Source organism: Danio aesculapii, chromosome 7, assembly GCF_903798145.1.
Source record: "Danio aesculapii chromosome 7, fDanAes4.1, whole genome shotgun sequence".
NCBI classification, from domain to species: domain Eukaryota; kingdom Metazoa; phylum Chordata; class Actinopteri; order Cypriniformes; family Danionidae; genus Danio; species Danio aesculapii.
In genome coordinates this window covers 71,576,986-71,600,537 of record NC_079441.1, presented here as the reverse complement: position 1 = coordinate 71,600,537, position 23,552 = coordinate 71,576,986, and the positions used below count along the sequence as shown (strand labels likewise).

General features: G+C 38.7%; 1 protein-coding gene across 1 annotated transcript in view; it reads left to right on the top strand.

The window, feature by feature from the left end:
• Window positions 1–23,552, top strand: part of LOC130232509 (RAS guanyl-releasing protein 2) — a 60,639-nt gene that overhangs the window by 22,483 nt on the left and 14,604 nt on the right. Inside the window, exons 2-11 of the mRNA XM_056462459.1 lie at window positions 2,694–2,834; window positions 6,130–6,232; window positions 6,512–6,565; window positions 6,640–6,771; window positions 8,633–8,783; window positions 10,419–10,592; window positions 14,163–14,279; window positions 15,106–15,387; window positions 19,122–19,202; window positions 22,564–22,686. Coding sequence (XP_056318434.1) covers window positions 2,765–2,834; window positions 6,130–6,232; window positions 6,512–6,565; window positions 6,640–6,771; window positions 8,633–8,783; window positions 10,419–10,592; window positions 14,163–14,279; window positions 15,106–15,387; window positions 19,122–19,202; window positions 22,564–22,686 — 1,287 coding nt within the window. The 5' untranslated portion in view covers window positions 2,694–2,764. The remainder of the gene's footprint in view (window positions 1–2,693; window positions 2,835–6,129; window positions 6,233–6,511; window positions 6,566–6,639; window positions 6,772–8,632; window positions 8,784–10,418; window positions 10,593–14,162; window positions 14,280–15,105; window positions 15,388–19,121; window positions 19,203–22,563; window positions 22,687–23,552) is intronic.

The following is a 23,552-nucleotide window of genomic DNA, read 5'->3' as shown; positions in this document are numbered from 1 at the left end:
TGTGTGTGTGTGTGTCTATATATGTGTGTGTGTGTGTGTGTGTGTGTGTGTGTGTGTGTGTGTGTGTCTATATATGTGTGTGTGTGTGTGTGTGTGTGTGTATGTGTGTGTGTGTGTGTGTGTGTGTGTGTGCGTGTGTGTGTGTGTGTGTGTGTATATGTATGTGTGTGTGTGTGTGTGTGTGTGTGTCTATATATGTGTGTGTGTGTGTGTGTGTGTGTGTGTGTGTGTGTGTGTGTGTGTGTGTCTATATATATGTGTGTGTGTGTGTGTGTCTATATATATGTGTGTGTGTGTGTGTGTGTGTGTGTGTGTGTGTGTGTGTGTGTGTGTCTATATATATGTGTGTGTGTGTGTGTGTGTGTGTGTGTGCGTGTGTATATATGTGTGTGTTAGTATGTTTGTCTGTACATGTGTGTGCGTGTCTGTGTGTATGTAAATATGTGTTTGTTATGTGTGCGTATGTATTTGTGTGTGTCTGTCTGTTTTTTTTGTGCTACAAACACCATCATGACTCCGCACTCTGGGTTACTAGTGACAGAATGACAGAGGTACCAAATGTCCCAGCAGAAATCCACACACACACGTATAACCCTTCTCCAAGCTATAGCAGTTGAGGCTTTTCATGGCTGGATTCGCCATGCAAGGTGACATTTCCCTTGCTGCTTGTCCAGACCAAAACGGAAAAGAGGATGCAGTGAAGTTGTTTTTGTTGTTGTTGTTGTTTTTTACTGTAACTGTATTCAGTAAATACTTCAGTTGATGGTATATGCAGACCACGTTATGTGCAACTTTGTGTTGGTTGGGATGAACACTGTGTACACTGTTTTTGTGGGAAAAATACAGTAAAATATATTTGGCACCGTGTATTTGTGTGTTTTATATAAAATCAATATTCTGAAATATATTACAATGCACTTCTGTAGGCCTGTGTACTGTCTGTAGTGTAACACTGAACAAAAAAAGGCTTACAGTAAGTCATTATGATGAATGGAGATGAAGTGTTTTACATTAAGCACATCAGCGCTCAACTGGCTCTTATAAATGTCTATTGATGTGATGGTTTGTGTGTGTCATTTGAAAAGAAAACACCATTTTGAGAAGAAATCACACTGTTTTGAAAGTAAAGTTTCATTTCGCAGGAGAATTGAAGGGTTTTGCCCAATATGTGTGTGTGGTTTTTGATTTGTGTGTAGAGTTCTGTCAAAATGAGACATGCTTTCAGAAAATGTGTGTAAACAATCGGGAAAAACTGTAATCTGTGGTTTGAGAGGTATTGGCATAAAGTACATGAACATACTGGATTCACCAAACAGTGAAAGACCAAGAGCTAAATATTGGCCTATCCTAACAAACCATACAACAAATGTTAAGCTTATTTATTCAGCTTTCTGGTGATGTATACATTTCAATACAAATATACTGTTTCCAATTGCTAACACACAATTTTTCAAACTAGTCTGGTTTTCTCAAATTCTTACCACCATTCACAAAACCACAGATTACAGTTTTTCCCAAGTTTAATTTGAGTGTGTTAGCAATCATGAAAAACTGTAAATGCAGTCATCTAGGGCTTTTTAACACATCTTAAGCACATCTTTATGAGTAATCTAAAGATTGATTGAATGAATGAATGAATGAATGAATGAATGAATGAATGAAATCAGTGTGTGTTTGTAAAAGTGTACATATACAGCATGTGTTGAACGGTTATGGGTAATCTTTTTATTTCAAGTTGTCCTTGTTACTGTGTGTTTACTATAGTAATTACAAATAATTATGCATAATTACATGCAACTAAACCTAACCCACATCCTAACCATATAGTAAATACATGTAATTAATTAATATTACTCAGTAGTTAAATCATTATTTACACCAGGGGTCACCAAACTTGTTCCTGGAGGGCCGGTGTCCGGCAGATTTTAGCTCCAACCCTAATCAAACACACCTGAACGAGCTAATCAAGGTCTTACTAGGTATACTTGAAACACCCAGCCAGGTGTGTTGAGGCAAGTTGGAGCTAAACCCTGCAGGGACACCGGCCCTCCAGGACTGAGATTGGTGACCCCTGATTTACACCGTAACGAGGACACCTTACAAAAAGTGTTATGAAAGTGTCTCTTAAGGGGAGCTATAATGCAAAAATCACTTTTATAAGGGGTTTAAACACACTTGTGTGGCAACAGTGTGTGAATATATCCAGCATCTAACGGTAAAAATAATTTAAATCTATTATTTATAATCAGACTTGATGAAAACACTTTGATTGACTTAGTACATGTCATCAGAGGGGGAAAGCCCCGCCCACTGGTGACCATCTCTTCCTCATTAGCATAGGAGATTAGTCCTGTTTTTAATCTGCCACTATGCTGACACATAGGTGTTTGTAGCTCCGCCCTCTTTTGAAAAGAGCACGATCTCATTTGAATTTAAAGCGACAGTCACCAAAAAAGGTCATAATATGAATCACAGCCTAAAGGGGTCAGTTTCAGAAAGTTAGAAGACATTATCTGTGGGCTATATTTGGCTGAAACTTCACACTCTTACACGCCTATTGTTTCATTAACATTCTACTATACTGCTTTCAAACTATATCATTTTAAAATCTGTTGTACAAGTGCTCATCCAGTGCACTTCTTTTTTACTGTAGAAGGATGTTTATTTTGTTTCTCTCCTACTGTATCTGACAGACAAAGGAAAAGAGCAAAACCACTGGAGACGAGAAAGAGAGAAGTGCACTAGAAAGTGAACACGGAGGAATATGATGGATCCGTTACCTGTGGATTCAGGAACAGTGGATGAGTTGGTGGACATCTGTGTGCAGTCTTTTGGTGAGACTATAAATAAACTTAATCAAATAATAAAGTAGTGAAGGCAACACAGGCTCTTGTAAAAACGTACCCTCGTATACATTTCTGGAGAGCCAGAATTATGTAGCCAGAGGTACATATGGCTGCATTTCGTGTTTAAAACGAACTCTACGGGGCGGTATGGGCTTCTGTTTCTTTTCATGCTAGCAGCTGATCGCTCACCTCAGTGTGGACTGCTTTTCTGCGGTTACCAGTTTGCTTAGTGGCTTACCGGGTATGTTGGTGGACTTGAGACACAGAGAGGAGTTGACCGCGATGATGGAGTTCGAGTCCGGTGAAGAACGGTTCTAGTAAGCAGGTAAAACAAACGGCAAAAAGTACAGTGCTCAGCATAATTGACTACACCCCATTATAAAAGTTATATGGTTATCAATTTCTCAGTGAGTATACACTGAGAATATGTGTATGACTGACATAAACAGTCAGCTTGATCAAATGAAATGAGTGTATAGACTGAAAGTTAATTCTACTCATTTGAAAAGAGTTTTGAACTCTAGTTAAATTAAATACCTCATTACTTCAACTTAAATGAAGTTTCACAAACTAATTTCGAGAGGAGCACGTGATATGATTGACTACAGCTGATCCTCATTGCTAATCATTAGCTAGCCTATCAGATCATTCTAAAACTACTATAAATATCCTGCCTAAACTTCATTCCTTATCTTCGTTTTTGGAAACCCCCCCCCATCCTTCCCTTCTCCCTCCTCCTCTTTCATGATCGGGCAACACGCTGGCTCAGTGGTTAGCACTGCTGCCTCGCAGTAAGAAGGCCACAGGTTCAAGTTCTAATTGAGCCAGTCGGCACTCCCTGCGTGGAGTTTGCATGTTCTCCCTGTGTTTGCGTGGGTTTTCTCCGGGTCCTCCGGTTTCCTCCCACAGTCTAAAAACATGTACATAAGTGAATCGTACTACAGTCACAAGCACTTAACGTATACATAGCAAAAGGGGGCACTCGAGAAACTCCTGATCTCGTATCCCTCCTAATGATCATTGACCAGGCGGGAACCTTGGGCTCATCTATCTGCGAGCTCAGGGTTCTCTCCCGGGACAGCATGCCAAACCTGCTATCATAGTCGAGCATTATCTAAGTGTGAACTCTTGAAATGGAGTAAGTTCACAGTACTCATTTAGATTAGTTTTTTTTTTTTAACTCAAATGGTTTGCAGCAATCGGTTTCCTCAAATGGTTTGAGTTGCCTTAACTCATTGGGTTTTACAGTACTTAGTTGGTTTGAGTTCTCTTTATTAATTGGGTTTTACAGTGCTCAAATTGCTTCGCTTACTCAAATGGATTAAGTTCACAGTTCTCATTAGATTTAGTTTTTTAAAAACTTAAATGGTTTGTTGCAATCAGTTTCCCCATATGGTTTCCCCAAATCAGTTACCTTATAACCTTTTGGGTTTTACAGTGTTGGCAAGTGTATTGTGGTGCCAAACAGATTTATTAAACAGAGATATTTATTAAAATAATATTTTAGTTACCAAAACGCTTTAGAAATTGAAAGATAATACAATTAAATTCAAGCAAAAATAAATAAATAAATAAATTACAACCTACAACATTTCAATTAAATGTTTACATTTTTTGATTTACATTTACTTTTGTTTACATTTTTCTTGATTTTTTTTTTTTTCCTCTTTTTAAAATTTGTATTTAATATTTTTCTATAACATATACATTTGGGTGTAATAGTTTTTGGATCGTTATCATAAGTTATTTTGTTAGATAAGCTTCAGATTTGGCTTCAGTACTGACTAATCTAATGTATATGCACAAATATAATATTGTAAAGCTTCTTATTAAAAATATGAATTTAAAAGATAGATTAGTGAGAGGTAAATAATAGGGTGAGAATGTGGTAAGATCACTGAGAATGTGGGACAGTCACATAGACTCTATTGTGAAGAAAGCCCAGCAGAGACTGTACATCCTTCGTCAGCTGAGGAAGTTCAACCTGCCACAGGAGCTGCTCGTACAGTTCCACTCAGCTGTCATCCAATCCATCCTCTGCACTTCAATCACCGTCTGGTTCGGCACAGCTGCCAAAACCGACCTCCGTAGACTACAGCGAATAGTCCGGACTGCTGAACGAATCACTGGCACAACCCTTCCTACACTTCAAGAACTGTACTCTTCCAGAGTGAGTAAAAGGGCTCGCAAAATCACTCTGGACCCCTCACACCCAGCACACTACCTGTTCGAACTGTTACCGTCTGGTCGGCGCTTCAGAGCACCAAGCACAAAAACAGCCAGACACAGGAAAAGTTTCTTTCCTCAGGCTGTCTACCGTATGAACAGTTAAATATTCCCCTACTGTGCAATAAATATGTGCAATACTTTCTCATACGCACTTGTACACAGCACCTTATATCAATATACAATGCAATACTTTCTACATTCGCACTTGTACACAGCACCTTATAACCTGTATATTTATAACACTCTGTACATACAACTCAACATCCAGGTTTCTTCACTAACCGCATCTGTTTAATGTTCATCATTTTTATTTTTATTTTTTTTTTCATATTTATTTTGTGTTGTCACTTGTCACTTTATGTACACTGGAAGCTTCTGTATCCAAAACAAATTCCCTGTGTGTGTGAAGCACACTTGGCAATAAAACTGATTCTGATTCTGATTCTGAAAACGTGGCAAAAATCAAGCGGCGCGATGGATTTTCTTTTTCTGGATTGCTTTTGAAAACTGTCCTCTGTGTTTATGGAAGGCGGTAGGCGGGTTAATCGGTCCTTTCGAAAGCACTGTCGGTTGGGTTTAGGGAAGGAGGTTGCTGGGGGATCAGTCGGTCAGTCAGTCGACAGCGGCCTCTGGTGATTTTACACGAGAACAGCAGGCGCGAATGGCACTCACAAGAGAAATTTGAGATCTGCAAAGGCACACACAGCGCCCTCTGGTGGATTTACACGAGAACAGCAGGTGTGAATGGCACTCGCGCAAGAAATTTGAGATCTGCAAAAGTGTACACAGCAGCCTCTGGTGGATTTGCGAAAACAAAAACTGCCAAAAAACATAGCTCCTGGGACCTATTTGGCGCTCTCCAGAAATATATATAGGGGTACGTATCAATAATGAGCCTGGGTTGTTTAAATGAATTGGTGGAACATTAACTGAAGTACTTTACTATAGTGTGGATCAAAAACACTACAGTATTTACTATAAATTACCATTTTTTTTCATGTGGGAAAACTGATTATCCGTGTCTACAATCTGTGATGTTTATTTGTGCTTTCAGACGATGCCGGTGCAATCAAGGATCCTTCATTTGTTAGAATGTTCCTCATGATGCATCCCTGGTATATATCGTCCACCGATCTGTCCAAGAAGCTTCTGCTAAAGTATCCTTTATCTACAAAAAACCCTCAGGTTACATTTTACATTGTGTTTTGCTAACACTGGATGCAGTTCAGCGAAACACAAGTATTTAATTCATCTTCATTTCTCTAGCGCTTTTACAATGTAGATTGTGCCAAAGCAGCTTAACATAGAAGTTCCAGCAAATTGAAACTGTGTCAGTCCAGTTTTCAGAGTTGAAGTTCAGTGTAAATGGTGTAGTAGTGTGATATTATAGACTGCAGTAGTAAAATGAAAACTGTACAGCCTTAACAAACACACAGGTCACAGGAGGGCAGCGATGATGAGCTCAGAGCCAAAATATGCCACCTCGTCAAGTAAGACCTTCCTATCATCCGCTGTATGCCGAATGTTCTCTTTTCACTGCATGTCCCGCTTTTGTCTTCTTCAGGTACTGGATTTCTGAGTTTCCAGCAGAGTTTGATCTGAATCCTGCGTTGGCTGATCAGATTAAAGACCTGAGGGAGAATCTGAACACCGGAGGCAACGAAACACAGAGTCAACTCATTGATGTGGAGAGTGTGTACGTTTACAGACACACACTCACACACACACACAAGTCTAAGTTCATTTATTTATAAAGCAGATTTTAAAACAAACGTAAGACAAGACAAAATAAAGAGACAATTATAAAAACATAGAGGTAAAACCAAGAGAAACAACTGAGGAAATATTAAAATAATGCAATCGACAAAGCTATTCATTTATTCATTCATTCATTCATTCATTCATTCATTCATTCATTCATTTTCTTTTCGGCTTAGTCCCTTTATTAATCTCTGGTCGCCACAGCGGAATGAACCGCCAACTTATCCAGCATATGTTTTACGCAGAGGATGCCCTTCCAGCCGCAATCCATCACTGGGAAACGTCCATGCACACTCATTCACACACATACACTATGGACAATTCAGCTTACCCAATTCACCTAAATGCGGTATGTTTGGACTTGTGGGGGAAACCGGACCACCCGGAGGAAACCCACACCAACACGGGGAGAACATGCAAACTCCACACAGAAATGCCAACTGACCCAGCCGAGACTCGAACCAGTGACCTTCTTGCTGTGAGGCAATCATGCTACCTACTGCGTCTCCTCTCAAAGCTACTATAATGTTAAAATTAAAATGCCGAACTAAACAGATGCATTTTTAAAAGTGATTTAAGAATAGACAGTGATGGTGTTATTCTAATCTCAAGAAGTAAAGTGTTCAACCCAGGCTCATTCTGAAAACGTAGTCCCATGGACGTTTCTGGAGGCCGCGAAATACGTCATGGGAGGTACATATGGCTGCAGTTTTTGTTTTTGCGAATCCGCGAGAGGCCGCTGTGTGCACTTTTTCGTATCTCGAATGTCTCTCGTCTCACCTGTGCTATTTTCGCGTAAACCCACCAGAGGCCGCTGTCTGATGGCTGACTGACTAAATGATTGACTGCCCCCTCCCCACCTCCTTCCCTGAACCCCACCAATTTTACAGATTGACCCGCCCACCCACTTCCCTAAACCCAACCAACGGATGACAAAAGCCGTCCAAAAGAAGAAAAGCCTATGTCTCATATTTTTACCACGTTTTGGGATTTTTACCGCAGTCTCAACTCTGTTATTCACTCGCTCATTTTATTTTTTGGATTCTGTTTTTGTCATACCTGATTTCTGGAACCGCTCTTCCCCGGATTCGAACCCGGTCGCCTTCGTTGTGGTCAGCTTCTCAAAAACATACCTCCTGCGATGTATTTTGCTCTCTCCAGAAATGTATATAGGGGTACGTAATCAGAATGAGCCTGGATTGGTTAATCATATTAAGTAATTTGTATATTTTTGTTTCTGTGTATTGTTTTGTATTGTCAAGAGCAAATTAAAAACTCAAAAATGTAAGTTCTCAATTGGCATTGATGGTTCCATGGAGAACCTTTATCATGCACACAAACTTTTCCTTCCACAAACGGGTCTTTAGATTAGTAATAATCATAATAATTGAGTATTAATTGATTATTTGAGAAATGTTCACTAAAGAGGTTCTACTGTGGCACTGCAGCAAAAACCCTCTTTTGAAACCTGTCATATTAAAAGCATTTTCTGATATAAGGAACTTTTGTGGAATAATACATTTCCATGGACATTAAAGGTGTTTTATTCAACCAAAGTCAATAAAGAGCCTCTACTTTTGCAGCTTTCATATTTTATTTGTGCTTCTGCGCTTTGAAATCTTCTGAAACCAAATGGACTAAAATGACTCCTCTATGATTGTTTTTTTTTTATTATTTCTTCATATTTTTCCATGAATTACGCCCTGCTCAGTACTGTCATGTTCAGCATATTAGTCATCTGCCAGGAATAATAACCTAAGTCCTTTCTGAAATAACATGTTTGTTTCCTGCTGCAGGCCCTCGTATAAATGGAAACGACAAGTCACCAAAAGAGTCCCATCAATGTCGAAAAGGAGAAAAATGTCTCTGTTGTTTGATCACCTGGACCCCTATGAGCTGGCCGAACATCTGACCTATCTGGAGTACAAGTCCTTCTGCAAGATTCTGGTGTGTTTGTTGCTACAACGTTCGCTTTTTGTGGTCATAGTCCTCTAAAAGATCCCAATAGTCAAAAAACATACATTTTCTCTGTAGTAAAATGGTAAACCTGTAAAGATGGACCTGTTGAGGTTGGTAACTGATTGTTAAACATTTGTCAAACCCATTTTAAAAATAATTATGTTTAATAGCAGTGTTTGTGTGTACAAACTACATTACCCATGATGCAGTGCAAAATTCCACCAATCAGAGAGTCACAGAGTGCTAATAAAAATGTATATTTTAGCTCCGCCTACTATTTTGAAACAATAGAGATGATATATTTGAAAGATATTGTTTCAGTAGTTAACATCACTACCTTTATATTAATAGGTTCATATTTTGCCATTGTTTTTAATTTCATTGTCTTATTTGCAGTGCTTAATGGGATTGTAGTTCTTTGCCTCCAGTATACAGTTTCGTGCTTTTATATTATTGTTTTTTGCTACAAATCAAAGATTTAATGTTTTATCCTCTTGATAATCCCTTTATCCCTTGATCCTCTTCATACTTTTTGGTTTGGTTAATGCATTTTTAAAAATACATTTTTTTTAAAAATCCTGCTGAAAAAGCAGGCAGACACTAAAGCACGAATAATGTCTAATTTTAAATGCTGACAAGTGTTTTTCAGGACATGGAAAAACATGTTGAGGCACAGACAGGATTAACTTAATAATAACAGTATATAACCAATTAGTCTCATGCCTTAACAACTAAAGTCATAACATAATGATACCTTAACAAATCAGTATCTAGTGATGAATTAAAGCAGACAACTGTATTTAAAGTACATAACACATAATCTTGTGGTAATGAACATACGACTTCACATCATTAGTTCAAATATTATGTTATTAGGGAAATAATGCGTTACAGCTCATTTAACTAATACCAATTTATAGATTATTTAAAGGTGACCTATTATATCCCTTTCTACAAGATGTAAAATAAGTCTCCGATGTCCCTAGAATGTGTGTGTGAAGTTTCAGCTCAAAATACCACACAGATAGTGCTTTATGACTCCCTGAAACTGACCCTTTTAGGCTTTGATTGAAAAGTGCTGTTTTGGTGACTGTCGCTTTAAATGCAAATGAGATTGTGCTCTTTTCAGAAGAGGGCGGAGCTACACATGCCTGTGTGTCAGCATAGTGGCAGATTCAAAAACAAGACTAATGTCTTATGCTAATAAGGGAAGGATGGTCACTAGTGGGCGGGGCTTTCTTCATCTGATGACATCATACAAAGAGAGAATGTCAATCAAAGTGTTTCTGCAGACTGTTTCTATCAAGTGTGATTATAAATAATAAAATTAATCAATGTTTACCATTAGAAGCTGGTTATATTCACAGACTGCTGCCACATGACTGTGTTTAAACCCCTTATACAAGTGATTTTTGCATAATATATCCCCTTTATTGTATGAATCAAATAGAATGTTTGTTGCTCATGCACTAATCGTTAATAAATGGTTTAGTTTTTTCATGATTTATACATTAACTTATGATCATGTGTGCATTAATTAATGCATATTAGTACACCCATATTGTGAAGTGTTAACAGCATCATTATAATTATACTTTGTTTTTGTTTTTCTGTGTGTTTCAGTTTCAGGATTACCACAGTTTTGTGATGCATGGCTGTACGGTGGATAACCCCATTCTGGAGAGGTTTATTACGCTCTTCAACAGCGTCTCGCAATGGATTCAGCTGATGGTTCTGAGTAAACCCACTGCACCGCAGAGAGCTGCTGTGATCGCACACTTCATACAGGTCGCACAGGTCAGCAATACTGAGCTACTGGTATTTTTATAGCACTTTTTTTCAGCTTTTTGTTTGGCAAAAATCACGTGACACTAAGGGTGCTTTCACACTTGGTTCAATTGCCTGGTCCAAACCCAAGTTTGATTGTCCCCCCTTGCCACCTTCTCGGCTGGTTTGTGTTCACACAGTCTTTTTTCCTCCTGAACCCCGGTACGCTTGCGTCATCGAGCTGCTGTTTTGTGTACAGCTGTTGCTAGGTGACGGACACGAAAGCAAAGCACCAAAATGGAGACGTCCACATATCACGGTCATTCTGCTTTTACTGAATCTTTTGGTTTTTGTTACCAAAACCAAAATACAGAGAGACACTTGCATCTATCTGCCGCAGAAAATATTAAAAACGTTTTAGTTTTAGAGACAGTCCACAGTCAGACACACACACACACACACACACACACACACACACACACACACACACACACACACACACACACACACACACACAGTGAAGTTTATTTATAAACTAATTATAAGAGGATCACATGCTTATGATTGCTTGCGGCTGGTCCCACATTATCCAATTTATGATTCACCAATCAGACGACTCCTAAGCCACTATTAATACCCTCAGTTCCATATAACAGCCATCTTCGTTTTGAAGAATCCCCCCTTACACCCCTACTCCTCCTCCTTTAATAGATGGGTGGCACGGTGGACCACTGCTTAGCACTGTTGCCTCACAGCAAGAACGTCACTGGTTTTAGTCCTTATCAAGCCAGCTGACGTTTCTGTGCGGAGTTTACACGTTCTCCCCATGCTCATGTGGGTTTCCCCTGGGTTCCCCGGTTTCCTTCCGTCCAAAAACATGCAGCTTAAGTTAATTGACTAATCCAAATCGGCACCATAGACATGCTCCTAGTAAGTAGTTAACTCTTAAGAGCAATCACTATCTGTTCATTAGCTACTACAGCAGGGGAGTTCTCCAGATCTACCTGAGCTCAAACTCCCCTCTCGCTCTGCAACGGGAGGGAGCCTCGAGGATCTCACGAGCTCAGGGCTCTCTCCCGGGACAACATGCCAAACATGCTTTATAATCAATCATCAGCTAAGGGCGAACTCCTGAAATGAACTCTTAAAATGCAATTAATCCTACTCAAAATTCAATTCAATTAAATTCATGTTTATTTATATAGCGCTTTTTACAATGTAGATTGTGTCGAAGCAGCTTAACATGGAAGTTCTAGTAAAGTCCAGATTTCAGAGTTCAGTTTAGTTCAGTTCAGTGTGGTTTAATTTTCACTGCTGAACGTTCAAACACCATCCATCGATGCGCAGCTCCACAAGTCCCGATCTGAGCAAGCCAGTGGTGACACTGGCGAGAAAAAAACTTCACCAATTGACGAAGTGAAGGAAAAATAAAAAACCTTGAGAGAAACCAGGCTCAGTTGGGCACGACCATTATTCTTTTGGACAAACTTTCTGAGCTGCAGTCTAGGCTCTGGAGGCTGGAGAATGCTGGACGTCCATCGTGGAGAACTGCAGGTGTGAGTAGGGCACCGGTGGTGTTCAGGCTGGCCGACAGGATCAATGCGGGGACTTGTTTGTCATTGTGGTCTTTCAGGAATCCGTCTTCATGCACTCCATTCCTCCTTGACCACCACAGCATCAGCTCAGGATACGGCCTGGTCCAGGATTATGGATACCTTGGCATCATTTCTCCACAGGTCTTGGATCGCATCAATGGCACTGCATAGTCTCTAGGGGCCTCGGGATGAATATGCCCAGGTGGAAATAGAGAATAAAGAAAATAATTAGCATAGCTCTAAATATATATATATATTATTATTAATTTTTATAGCGCTTTTACAATGTAGATTGTGTCAAAGCAGCTTCACATTGAAGATCATAGTAAATTGAAAGAGTGTAGTTCAGTTTGTTGTGTTTAAGTTCAGTTCAGTGTGGTTTAATAGACACTACTGAGAGTCCAAACACTGAAGAGCAAATCCATCGATGCGCAGCTCTACAGATCCCGAACCATGCAAGCCAGTGGCGACAGTGGCGAGGAAAAAGCTTCACAAATTGGCAAAAGTGAAGAGTTAAAAAAATAACCTCGAGAGAAACCAGGCTCAGTTGGACACGACCATTTCTCCACTGGCCAAACATCTTGTGCAGAGCTGCAGTCTAGGCGCCGGAGGCTGGAGAAGCTGGACGTAAGCGAGACTCGTCTGTCCCTGGAGGTTTTCAGGAATCAGATACATAAACAAACATAGGATCAAACATGTAAAGCTTATGAGTATTTCTAACAAAATATCTGGTGCATTAAGACAGGAGGAGTGTGTCCTACAGGTGGTTGTCAAGCTTGATCATCTGCGTGGAGCACATTCATGCATCATACTGTTATGCGATACATTGAGTGTATGCTTTACTAAATGTATTTGTATTACAAAAAAACATTAAAAGCCATGATTATTCAAACCCTCTGGCACAGGTCAGCAATACTGAAGTACTGACATTTCTCCCCTGAATGGAATTGCGCATAGGTTTTCTAGTGTTTGACCTATTGTAACATTGTTATTGTGGATGAAACTACAAGGTGCGATTCTTGAATCACCTAGGCTGGATTTCTGTATAAAATACTAGAAATATTTCATGTTTAAGTTTGAGATTTAGGCATTTTTTAAATACCATTATTGCAGTCTTCACTGTCAGATGATATTTCAGAAATCATTCCAGGATGCTGATTTGGTGAAATGAGTGTGTTGTTAATGTTGAAAACCTTTTGTAGAAACTGTGACCATTTTGATGTTCTACGTCCAAACAGACAAAATCCACCTGAAAGAAAAAAGTGAAGGCCAAGACCTATAAAGCAAGAGTTTGCAATGTTGTAGACCTTTAGTTTGACGACAGCGAGTCCCATGTGACTTTCTTTCTCTTTGAATTTTTCAGCAGCGCAGCGGGGTCTGTCGCCCCCTGCTCCCGCTCCTCCTCATGATCCCTTGTTCTCTTCCTTCTTATGGGCCCTGAGCTCTTCCTCTTCCAAAATATCACTTCCTGCGCTTTATACAGTCGAAGTCAGAATTATTAGCCCTCCTGAATTATTAGCCTTCCTGTATATTTCTTTCCCCAATTTCTGTTTAACAGAAAGACATTTTCTTCAACACATTTCTAACTATAATAGTTTTAATAACTCATTCCTAATAACTGATTTCTTTTATCTTTGTCATGATGACAGTGAATAATATTTGACTAGGTATTATTCAAGACACTAGTATTCAGCTTAAAGTGACATGTAAAGGCTTAACTAGATTAATTAGGGTAAAGTTAGAGTAATTAGGCAAGTCACTGTATAACAGTGGTTTGTTCTGGAGACAATCCAAAACTAATATTGCTTAAGGGGGCTAATAATATTGACCTTAAAATGCTTTTTTTAATTTATTAAAATCTGCTTTTATTCCAGCCCAAATAAAACAAATAAGACTTTCTCCAGAAGAAAAAATATTTTATGAAATACTCCATGTGCTTTATTTTTTTTCTACATCTTCAGTCTATAGACTTATTTGCTATTACAATGCTTTGTTTGCCCTGTAGAAACTCCTACAGTTGCAGAACTTCAACACACTGATGGCGGTGGTCGGAGGACTCAGTAACAGCTCCATCTCCAGGCTGAAGGAGACGCAGGCGAACATCAGCAGCGACACCAATAAGGTTCATACGCTCAAAATAGCCCAAAAAAAACGCTATTAGTTGACTTTATTTTAAAAAGGGATTGTAAAATTTGCAGAATTATTCAAATTAAGTCAAGTCAACTTAAAAATAATGTAAGTAAACCCATTGTTACTTGGAACTGTTAAGTAAACTTGCTGCTTTTAAGGCAATGGGCTTATTTGTAAAAAGTCATTAGTTACTTAAAGTGAGTAAACAGACTTTACAGTTGTTTATGTGCGCACAGACTGATAGGTCACCTAATCTGCTCCTGTGTCATTACCTACATGGCAGGAGATTGGTTGCTGTCACCTTGGCAGCCAATGAGCTTGCTCCTTATCAGTTTAATTGCTCAGTGTCATTCTACGCCGTTAAGCTGTGGCATGTTTTTGGAGACCCTCCTCCACCCCATCTCCACCTATGTTTAGATGCTACGAGTTACATATGTATTATGTTTGCATCAGCAGTGTGTTATATTCTCAGAAGGCATATCTGTATATAAAATGGTAGTAGCAGGTATTGGTACTTGCTCTGCCATAATAATCAAAGCAGCAGCAGTTGCAGTGTGTCTATAACGCCAAGACCAAATACAAAAACATTGCCATATACATATTCATTGCATACTAAATAAAGTGTTCATGACAGAAACTGGGTTGTTGTAACCCAACTTTTTCAACTACATTGAAGCGACATTTTTTGTTTGTCCATATTTGACAAACCATTAAAACAACCCATCATTTTTTAGAGTGTAATTTCTTTTTTGAAGTAACATACCGCTCACTACAGTTTCAGTGTTTCAGACAACATCATGTCCACATTTCTCCCTCAGGTGTTTAACAGTTTGCTGGACATGCTGACCTCTTCTGGAAACTACAGTCAGTACCGGCGCAGGTTCGCTGAATGCACTGGCTTTCGTTTCCCAATCCTGGCCGTCAGCCTGAAGGACCTGATAGCGGTTCATGTTGCTCTCTCGGACTGGACAGACCCACAGAAGACTCAAGTCAACCTGACCAAAACACAGCAACTCTACGCTATCCTGCAGGAATTATCCCTCGTGCAGAGCAATCCTCCACACATTGAGGCCAACACAGACCTGCTCAATCTGCTCACCGTGAGTGTGTGTTTGGGTTTTATGCAACCTAGGCTCATTGGAGATACTTTCCCAGGGCTGCATTTTGACAAACCGCGAAATACGTGGCTATGGTAATGTTTGCAGCTTTTTTCCACAAATCCACTAGAGGGCGCTGTGTACATTTGTAAGAATCACAAATGTGTGACTGGGCTACATTTTCTTTTCGTAAATCCACGAGAGGACACTGTCTACATTTAGGCCAATTTCAAATGTGAGACTCAATCTCAAATACCTGCTCAGGGCTACATTTTTGCAAGCCGCAAAATACGTGGTTCCGGTGACATCTGATTGCAGCTTTTGTTCACAAATCCACCAGAGGGCGCTGTTTACATTTCTGTCAATCTCAAATATCTGCCCAGAGCTACATTTTTACAAACCGTGAAATACGTGGTTCCAGTGAGGTTCGCTTGTAGCTTTTGTTCACAAATCCACCAGAGGGCGCTGTTTACATTTCTGTCAATCTCAAATACCTGCCCAGAGCTACATTTTTACAAACCGTGAAATACGTGGTTACAGTGAGGTCCGCTTGTAGCTTTCAAATCCACTAGAGGGCGCAATGTACATTTTTGGGAATCTCAGATATGTGACTGGGCTACGTTTTCTCATACGCGTCATTTACATGCCCTACTCGTAAATCCATCAGAGGGCATTGTGTACATTTTCGAGAATCTTAAACGTGTTACTAGGTTTTGTTTTCTCATACGTACTATTTACCCATTCTTATCGTAAATCCACCAGAGGGCGATGTCTACATTTTTGCTCATCTCAGATTAGTTACTAGGCTGTTTTCTCATGTTATGTGTCTTTTAAACATCCTTTCAACTGTTCAGCATCCTTCAATAAATGTTTTCAAAAGCAAACGAGAAGAGAAAAGCATGTTGGGGCTGCATACTTTTACAACGATTTCACATAGTCTTTTTGTTTTTATCTGGTTTCTGGAATAGTTCTTCACCACACTTGAACCCACTTTACACCATGTCCCAAGTATGACACTGTACCAGGTGAGCTACTGAGCAAACTGTCTGTTCTGAAAATCTGTACATACGGCAATAAACGAGCGATCGATTACAGATCACAGACATATTTAAATTGTTAAGTTTGTGGCATTATATGGTGGCATGTGAACAACTGTGCAACAACTCTTTATCCATTGATAATACATTGTCGTGAAGGTTTCACCTTGCATTGTGAAAAAGGGCAAAAGCTTGCAGCGTCACACCGCCCAGTATCATTTGTTTCACCCAGAAAATGCAGACAAATGAATGCCGAAGCACGTATTTTTGGTTTCCCAAAAGTGTAGCCCTGGAGAACGTATTCCCAATGAGCCTGTGTTGGTTTCTTGATGATTAAAAAGTTCTAATGTAGTATATTTACTTTAATGGAAACTGTATTAGTTCTGTGGGTCTCTACTGGTAATTTTTTACCATGTTAAAACGAATAAATTTATATGAAATATGAAATATTAATATTAAAATATTCTGGGTTTAGTGGTTAGAATGGTAACACTGTATTTTAGTGTACAATTCACGCTATTAACAAACCATTTTCTAAGGCTATTAGCTTAATAACCTACTAATTAGAGGCTTATTAATATTTATTAAGGTAGTACTTGGGTTTAGTTATTGGGCAGGTTTGGGGATGTTGAATAAAATCATACCTTATAAGCACCAAAACACAGTTAATATCTTAATAATAAGCATGTAATAAGCTAGTAGTTAATAGCAAGAACCGAGACTTAAATATATTACCATTATAATTTGATGGTTTTTTTTTAATTGGTTTAATTGCTGGGCAATGATTAATCGTGATACTTTTTACATTAAATGTTTGGACTGGATTCCAGGAATGATAGGATGACAATTAACTAACATTTCAAGACTTGTGCAATCACTTTATGTAAACTTGCAATTAAACTTTATGTAAACTTTATGTAAGCTCCTGAAAATCTTTTGGCTCTAATAGCTCACAGCCAGGGGCCATATAACCGTTCCAAGGTATACCATGGTTTGGAAAAGTCAAGGTTTTAAAACAGACAAAATATTCTGCTATACCAATCCTATGGCATGTGTTTTTTTTTTTAAACAACAGTATCTCCAGCAGAAAAGGTATCCAAAGATGCCGATTTAAATAGTAAAGAAATCAGTGTTTTTGAAACTAATGAAGACAGCAGAAGTCAATGATTCAGTTGGTGTTTAGCCTGACAGGTTTACTGTTACAGTAAACAGTTTATTTTGGTCACACTTTATTTTATTGGTCCATCGTTGAATGTAAGTTACATTGCATCTACATGCCAACTAATTCTCATTAGATTACAAATAACTGTTAGGTTGGGGTTAGGGTTAGGATTAGGGTTGGGGTTAGTGAAAGTTGGCATGTACTTGGAAAGTTTCTTATGGTCAGTTAAATATCTATTGAAGCAGACTATCAACAGATATTAAGCAGAGAGTCTACTAATACTCAAATGGACCATCAAAATAAAATGTTGACTTTAAATTAAAAAAATTCTAAAAAAAAATATAATATATATAAAATATATCGTGTTCAAAGTGGGAAAAGGTTGTTACCCAGACATTTAAGAAGAATGTATTTTAGAGCTGTAATCACAATACTGTGAAACCGTGATATTTTTATCCAAGGTTATCATATTGTCAGAATCTCTTACCGGCCCATGCCTACTCACAGCCCACCTTCAGCACAATCATATAAGAGAAAGACATTATATAGTGTATTTTGGCAGTCAACTACCTGTGCATGCACAGTATTTACACTCAACTGTTGTTATGCACAAATCATGTTCAATATTAGTATATTCTGGAAACTTTATTTAACCAATCCATACGCAACATAAAAACTTTTGCAAGAAATTGTTGCCATAGAAACTATTTTTTAGCTCCCAGAACAGCTCTAAATATAATCTCTGGAATCCGTACAGTAATCGCTGCATTCTGTTAATGTACCATGAGAATTCATATCTGATCAAAATCCAACCATGAAACTAAAGGGACTAGCGAGACAAAACATGCACACAGTAGCATTAAAGTGTTTCAAAATCTCTAAAGTTTGCTTTAATTGTAGCTCATTTAACTTCCTGTACTCAAGTTTTTCTCTTTATCTCTTTAATAATCATGTCATAAGCCAGTAGTAAATAGTGAGAACTGTGACTTAAATATGTTACCATTAAAAGTTGATTAATTGGTTTAAATTGTTCAAATCGAGCAGTTTCTACTAGTCTTTAACAACTGTATCTTAGCAGACTGTATGAACATGATCCCCATATCCAACCCAGACTCACTGGACCCAGCCCACTTTTCAGAAGAGGGCGGAGCTATGAATGCACATGTGTTAGTGGTAGATTTGACAACAAAACTAATGTCCTATGCTAATGATGGTCACTAGTGGGCGGGGCTTTCCTCTTTTGATGACACGTACAAAGGGAGAATGTCATTCCAAGGGTTTTGCAGACTGTTTCTATCAATTGTAGTAATAAAAATAAAATTAAAGCTGGTTACACTTACATACTTTAAACCCCATATAAAAGAGTTTTTTCCATAGTATATGCCTTTAATACATAATAATTGTTACATAAAATAAGTTTATTAAGCAACAACAGTTTTTTAGGAAATAAGAATCCTTTATGTCTTTGTGAAAGGTTATATTCCTCATGCGTGCTCACCGTTTGCTGTGGCAGATTTTGAGTGTTGTTTTATGTGTAGGTGTCACTGGATCAGTATCACACAGAAGAGGAGATTTATCAGCTCTCGTTACAGAGAGAACCCAGAGCTACAAAACCAGCGGTCAGTTTTACAGACACTTCATTTAATGCATTCACATGCATGCAGACCATCAAAAAGTACAGTGTATTCTGTGAAATGCGACCCTGGACCACAAAACCAGTTGTAAGTGTCAGGATTTTTTTCCATTTACAGGTTTTCTCAGTGGCTTTGGTGCATTTCTCACAACACTATTTACATTTGCACAACAGTTCAAGCATTTCTCAAAATAATCAGTCATTTGTGCACATCACAGTAGCAGTTTCTCATTCCTTCCAACAAATTGCGAATGCTTTTGGACATGCATCAATCGCTTTCATACGACTCTCTGCTCTTTATAACATTATCATTTGCTTACGTCATGTAAGTCCAAATTAACTACACTTGTGAATGCTGAATAGTCATTCCATATTAAACTAACAGTCCTCATTTCATTACTTCAGTGTTTCCCAACCCTGTTCCTGAAGGCACACCAACAGTACACATTTTCAACCTCTCCCTAATCAAACACACCTGAATCAACTTATCATAACATCAGAAGAGACTCCAACACCTGAAGTTAATGGGTCAGAAAAGGGAGACATCCAAAATATGTACTGTTGGTGTGCCTCCAGGAACAGGGTTGGGAAACACTGCATTACTTGAGTCATTACATAGACAAATGTCAAAATCTGTCTAGCAAATTGTATAAAACTTTTTAAATCTTTTTTTTTTCATGAAAATGTCTTCGAAATTGAAGTTTTATGAGTGATTTACAGATCTGTGTATGTTGGTTCAGTACCAATATGTACTGCAATATTGTTCACAGTTGTGCACTAGCCAAAGGGAGTGTATGTTTGTTGTAAATAAGGCTGTATTTATTCTTTTGCACAATGCTGTGAATAAATTACAAATGTAAAGAGCATATGGAAAATGTGAAACATGCATACTCAGTGTGTTGTACTCAGACACCTCACTAAATGCAGTGATGTCTAACTTTACTGTAGTTTTCGAATGGCTGTGCAAATATTATCTAGTGCTGTCTTGAGCATTTTCAGGACGTGTCACCAAAATCTGACATTTTTGCATTGGAAAATATTTAGAGAGTAAACTGTCCTGATGAAAACATGACAAAGCCATTTCACTATCATGTTCATAAACAATAGTGTCAGGACTTTTCATCTTGCTGACACTCACTCTTTCATTGACATCAATACTTGCTTTTGAGGGATGAGCTCTCCATTTTGAGCATGTGACACACTTCTGCAGGTTATCAACTAGGTTTTGCAGTTTGTACTAATTGTTTTGAGAAATGCATTAACTGATGTGCAAATGTAAACAGTGTTGTGAGAAATGCACCAAAGCCACTGAGAAAAACTGTAAAAGCTGGGCTATTTAAATAAAAAAATAGCAAAAATATTGAGAAAACCTATATGGAGCAGAATTTGTGCCAATGTGTAAAATGTAACCGATATTTCTAATTCCAAGAGATATTAGACTATAGTTAGATGGACAGACGGACGGACTGAAGGATAGATAGATAGATAGATAGATAGATAGATGGATGGATGGATGGATGGATGGATGGATGGATGGATGGATGGATAGATAGGTAGGCAGGCAGAGATAGATAGATAGATAGATAGATAGATAGATAGATAGATAGATAGATAGATAGATAGATAGATAGATAGATGGATGGATGGATGGATGGATGGATGGATGGATAGGCAGGCAGAGATGGATGGATGGATGGATGGATGGATAGATAGATAGATAGATAGATAGATAGATAGATAGATAGATAGATAGATAGATAGATAGATAGATAGATAGATAGATAGATAGATAGATAGATAGATAGATAGATAGGCAGGCATAGATAGATAGATAGATAGATAGATAGATAGATAGATAGATAGATAGATAGATAGATAGATAGATAGATAGATAGATAGATAGATAGATAGATAGATAGATAGATAGATAGATAGATAGATAGATAGATAGGCAGGCAGAGATAGATAGATAGATAGATAGATAGATAGATAGATAGATAGATAGATAGATAGATAGATAGATAGATAGATAGATAGATAGATAGATAGGCAGGCAGAGATAGATAGATAGATAGATAGATAGATAGATAGATAGATAGATAGATAGATAGATAGATAGATAGATAGATAGATAGATAGATAGATAGATAGGTAGGCAGAGATAGATAGATAGATAGATAGATAGATAGATAGATAGATAGATAGATAGATAGATAGATAGATAGATAGATAGATAGATAGATAGATAGATAGATAGATAGGCAGGTAGAGATAGATAGATAGATAGATAGATAGATAGATAGATAGATAGATAGATAGATAGATAGATAGATAGATAGATAGATAGATAGATAGATAGATAGATAGATAGGCAGGGATAGATAGACGGACGGACGGACGGACGGATGGACGGACGGACGGACAGACAGACATCAATGCTCCTTTTTGTCAGCTAGGAAATGACCCAAGAGCATTTGTGAGAAAATCTGCCTGAATGCATTTGTGAGAGAGTCCGAATCCATCCGTTTGTGAGAAAATCCATCCGGATGTATTTGTGAGAAAATGTGCAGGTATGCAGCTGTATGCACTAGATTTGGTGTTTGTTCAAGGGTTAAATGCAGAGGGTCTGTACATTTATTGACTGTACGTTGTATTTGTAAAACACAAGATGTTTATTTGTTAACATCACTAGGTTTTAGCTCAAACTTTTGCTTTGCAAAGTGCTCTCTGTTTGTTTGCGGGTCGAGGGATTCTTTGCAAAGCAGATTGTGTATGTTTGTGAAATGCTGCATTTGTTTGTGAAATATTGGCACAAATGTTGCTCCATAAATCACCATTAAACTGTCTAAATGAAGTGCAGTGCATATTACTAATCAAAAATAATGCTTTTATATATATATATACAGTAGGAAATGTACGAAATATAGGCGGCACAGTGGCTCAGTGGTTATCACTGTTGCCTCACAGTAAGAACGTTGCTGGTTCGAGGCCCGGCTGGGCATTTCTGAATGGAGTTGGCATGTTCTCCCTGTGTTGGCGTGGGTTTCCTTGTCATGAATAAATGACAAAACATATTTATTTAATATTCTAAGGATATTTTGGCATAAAAAAGTAAAATTTAAAAGAATTTTTACCCAAACATTGTATTTTTGGCTATTTAAATATACCACTACAACACAAGACCAGTGTCAGAGTGGTCCAGGGTCAGAAATGTAACCTAAATTTTTTTTATATTAATAATAATATAATAATTAAACTCACATTTAAATGAAAGCTACATAAGAATGACTGCAAATCCTAACTAAAAATGCCTGTTGTGAATTATGTTTATTTTTGTTTTGCATCAGAACTCAAGCTCTACCTCCAGTCCAGCTCCTAAAAAACTTTCAATAATAGATGACTGGGCAGCGTCGGTCAAACCCAAAGCTGATCCTGCAATCATCAGCAAACACATCGAGAAGATGGTGGATGTAAGAGAAAACTAATCGCCATTGCTGTATACTGCATTTGTTCATTATGTCCATTAGAGCTGCACGATTAATCGAAAAAAGATGGCGATCGCGATTTGACCCTACACGCGATCTTAATTCAGCTTTTCTACGATTCAGCCAATTACATTTTCAAGGTCAGGAGAGAAGTGTAAAGGCGGACGCACAAGACTTCACAGCAACATGGAGAGCAATAGCCGCGTTTCCACTATCGCGCCTAAAGCGAGCGAGCCATGGCGAGCCAAGGCCAGTCGCGTTTCCACTATCACTTCCGGGGCGTAATCGGGCCAAAGCGGGGCTTCCTTGGGGCCAGCGTCCGGCCTTTTTCGGCCCGCCGAATACCTTGGGCCAAGGAGGGCCAACTGGGGCTTCGGGGCGGGGTTACGTACAAAGGCGGAGTTTTCCTGTCAGGAAAGAAGAGACAAGATGCTTTCTTCCCTTACTTTTGTTTTGCTATCGCGCTTGATCAACTCACTAAGAAGAAGAAAAAATGGATAGCAGCCAAAATCTGTGTTCGAAGTAAATGCCGCCGAACTCGAATGTCCTTATCCAGGGATCGCTGTCTGGCCTTACACCAACAGACCACAAACAGTAAAAAAGCAATCGCTTCGGTGTTCTCCATCTTCCAGCTCTCGTAGTGATGCCAGGTTGTGTTTGTGGTTATAATTTGAGTTTTTTGTTCCCGCTGAAGTGGGCGGGTTGTGTGACGGGTTGTGTGACGTTTGATTCGGGGGACGTTCTGGGGGCGGTGTTTGCGTGACGCACTGCGAGCAACTAGCCCGACAGTGGAAACGCGACATGATTTCGGCCTCATTTCTCAACCTCCCGGGCTATTGGCCCGGCCTGGC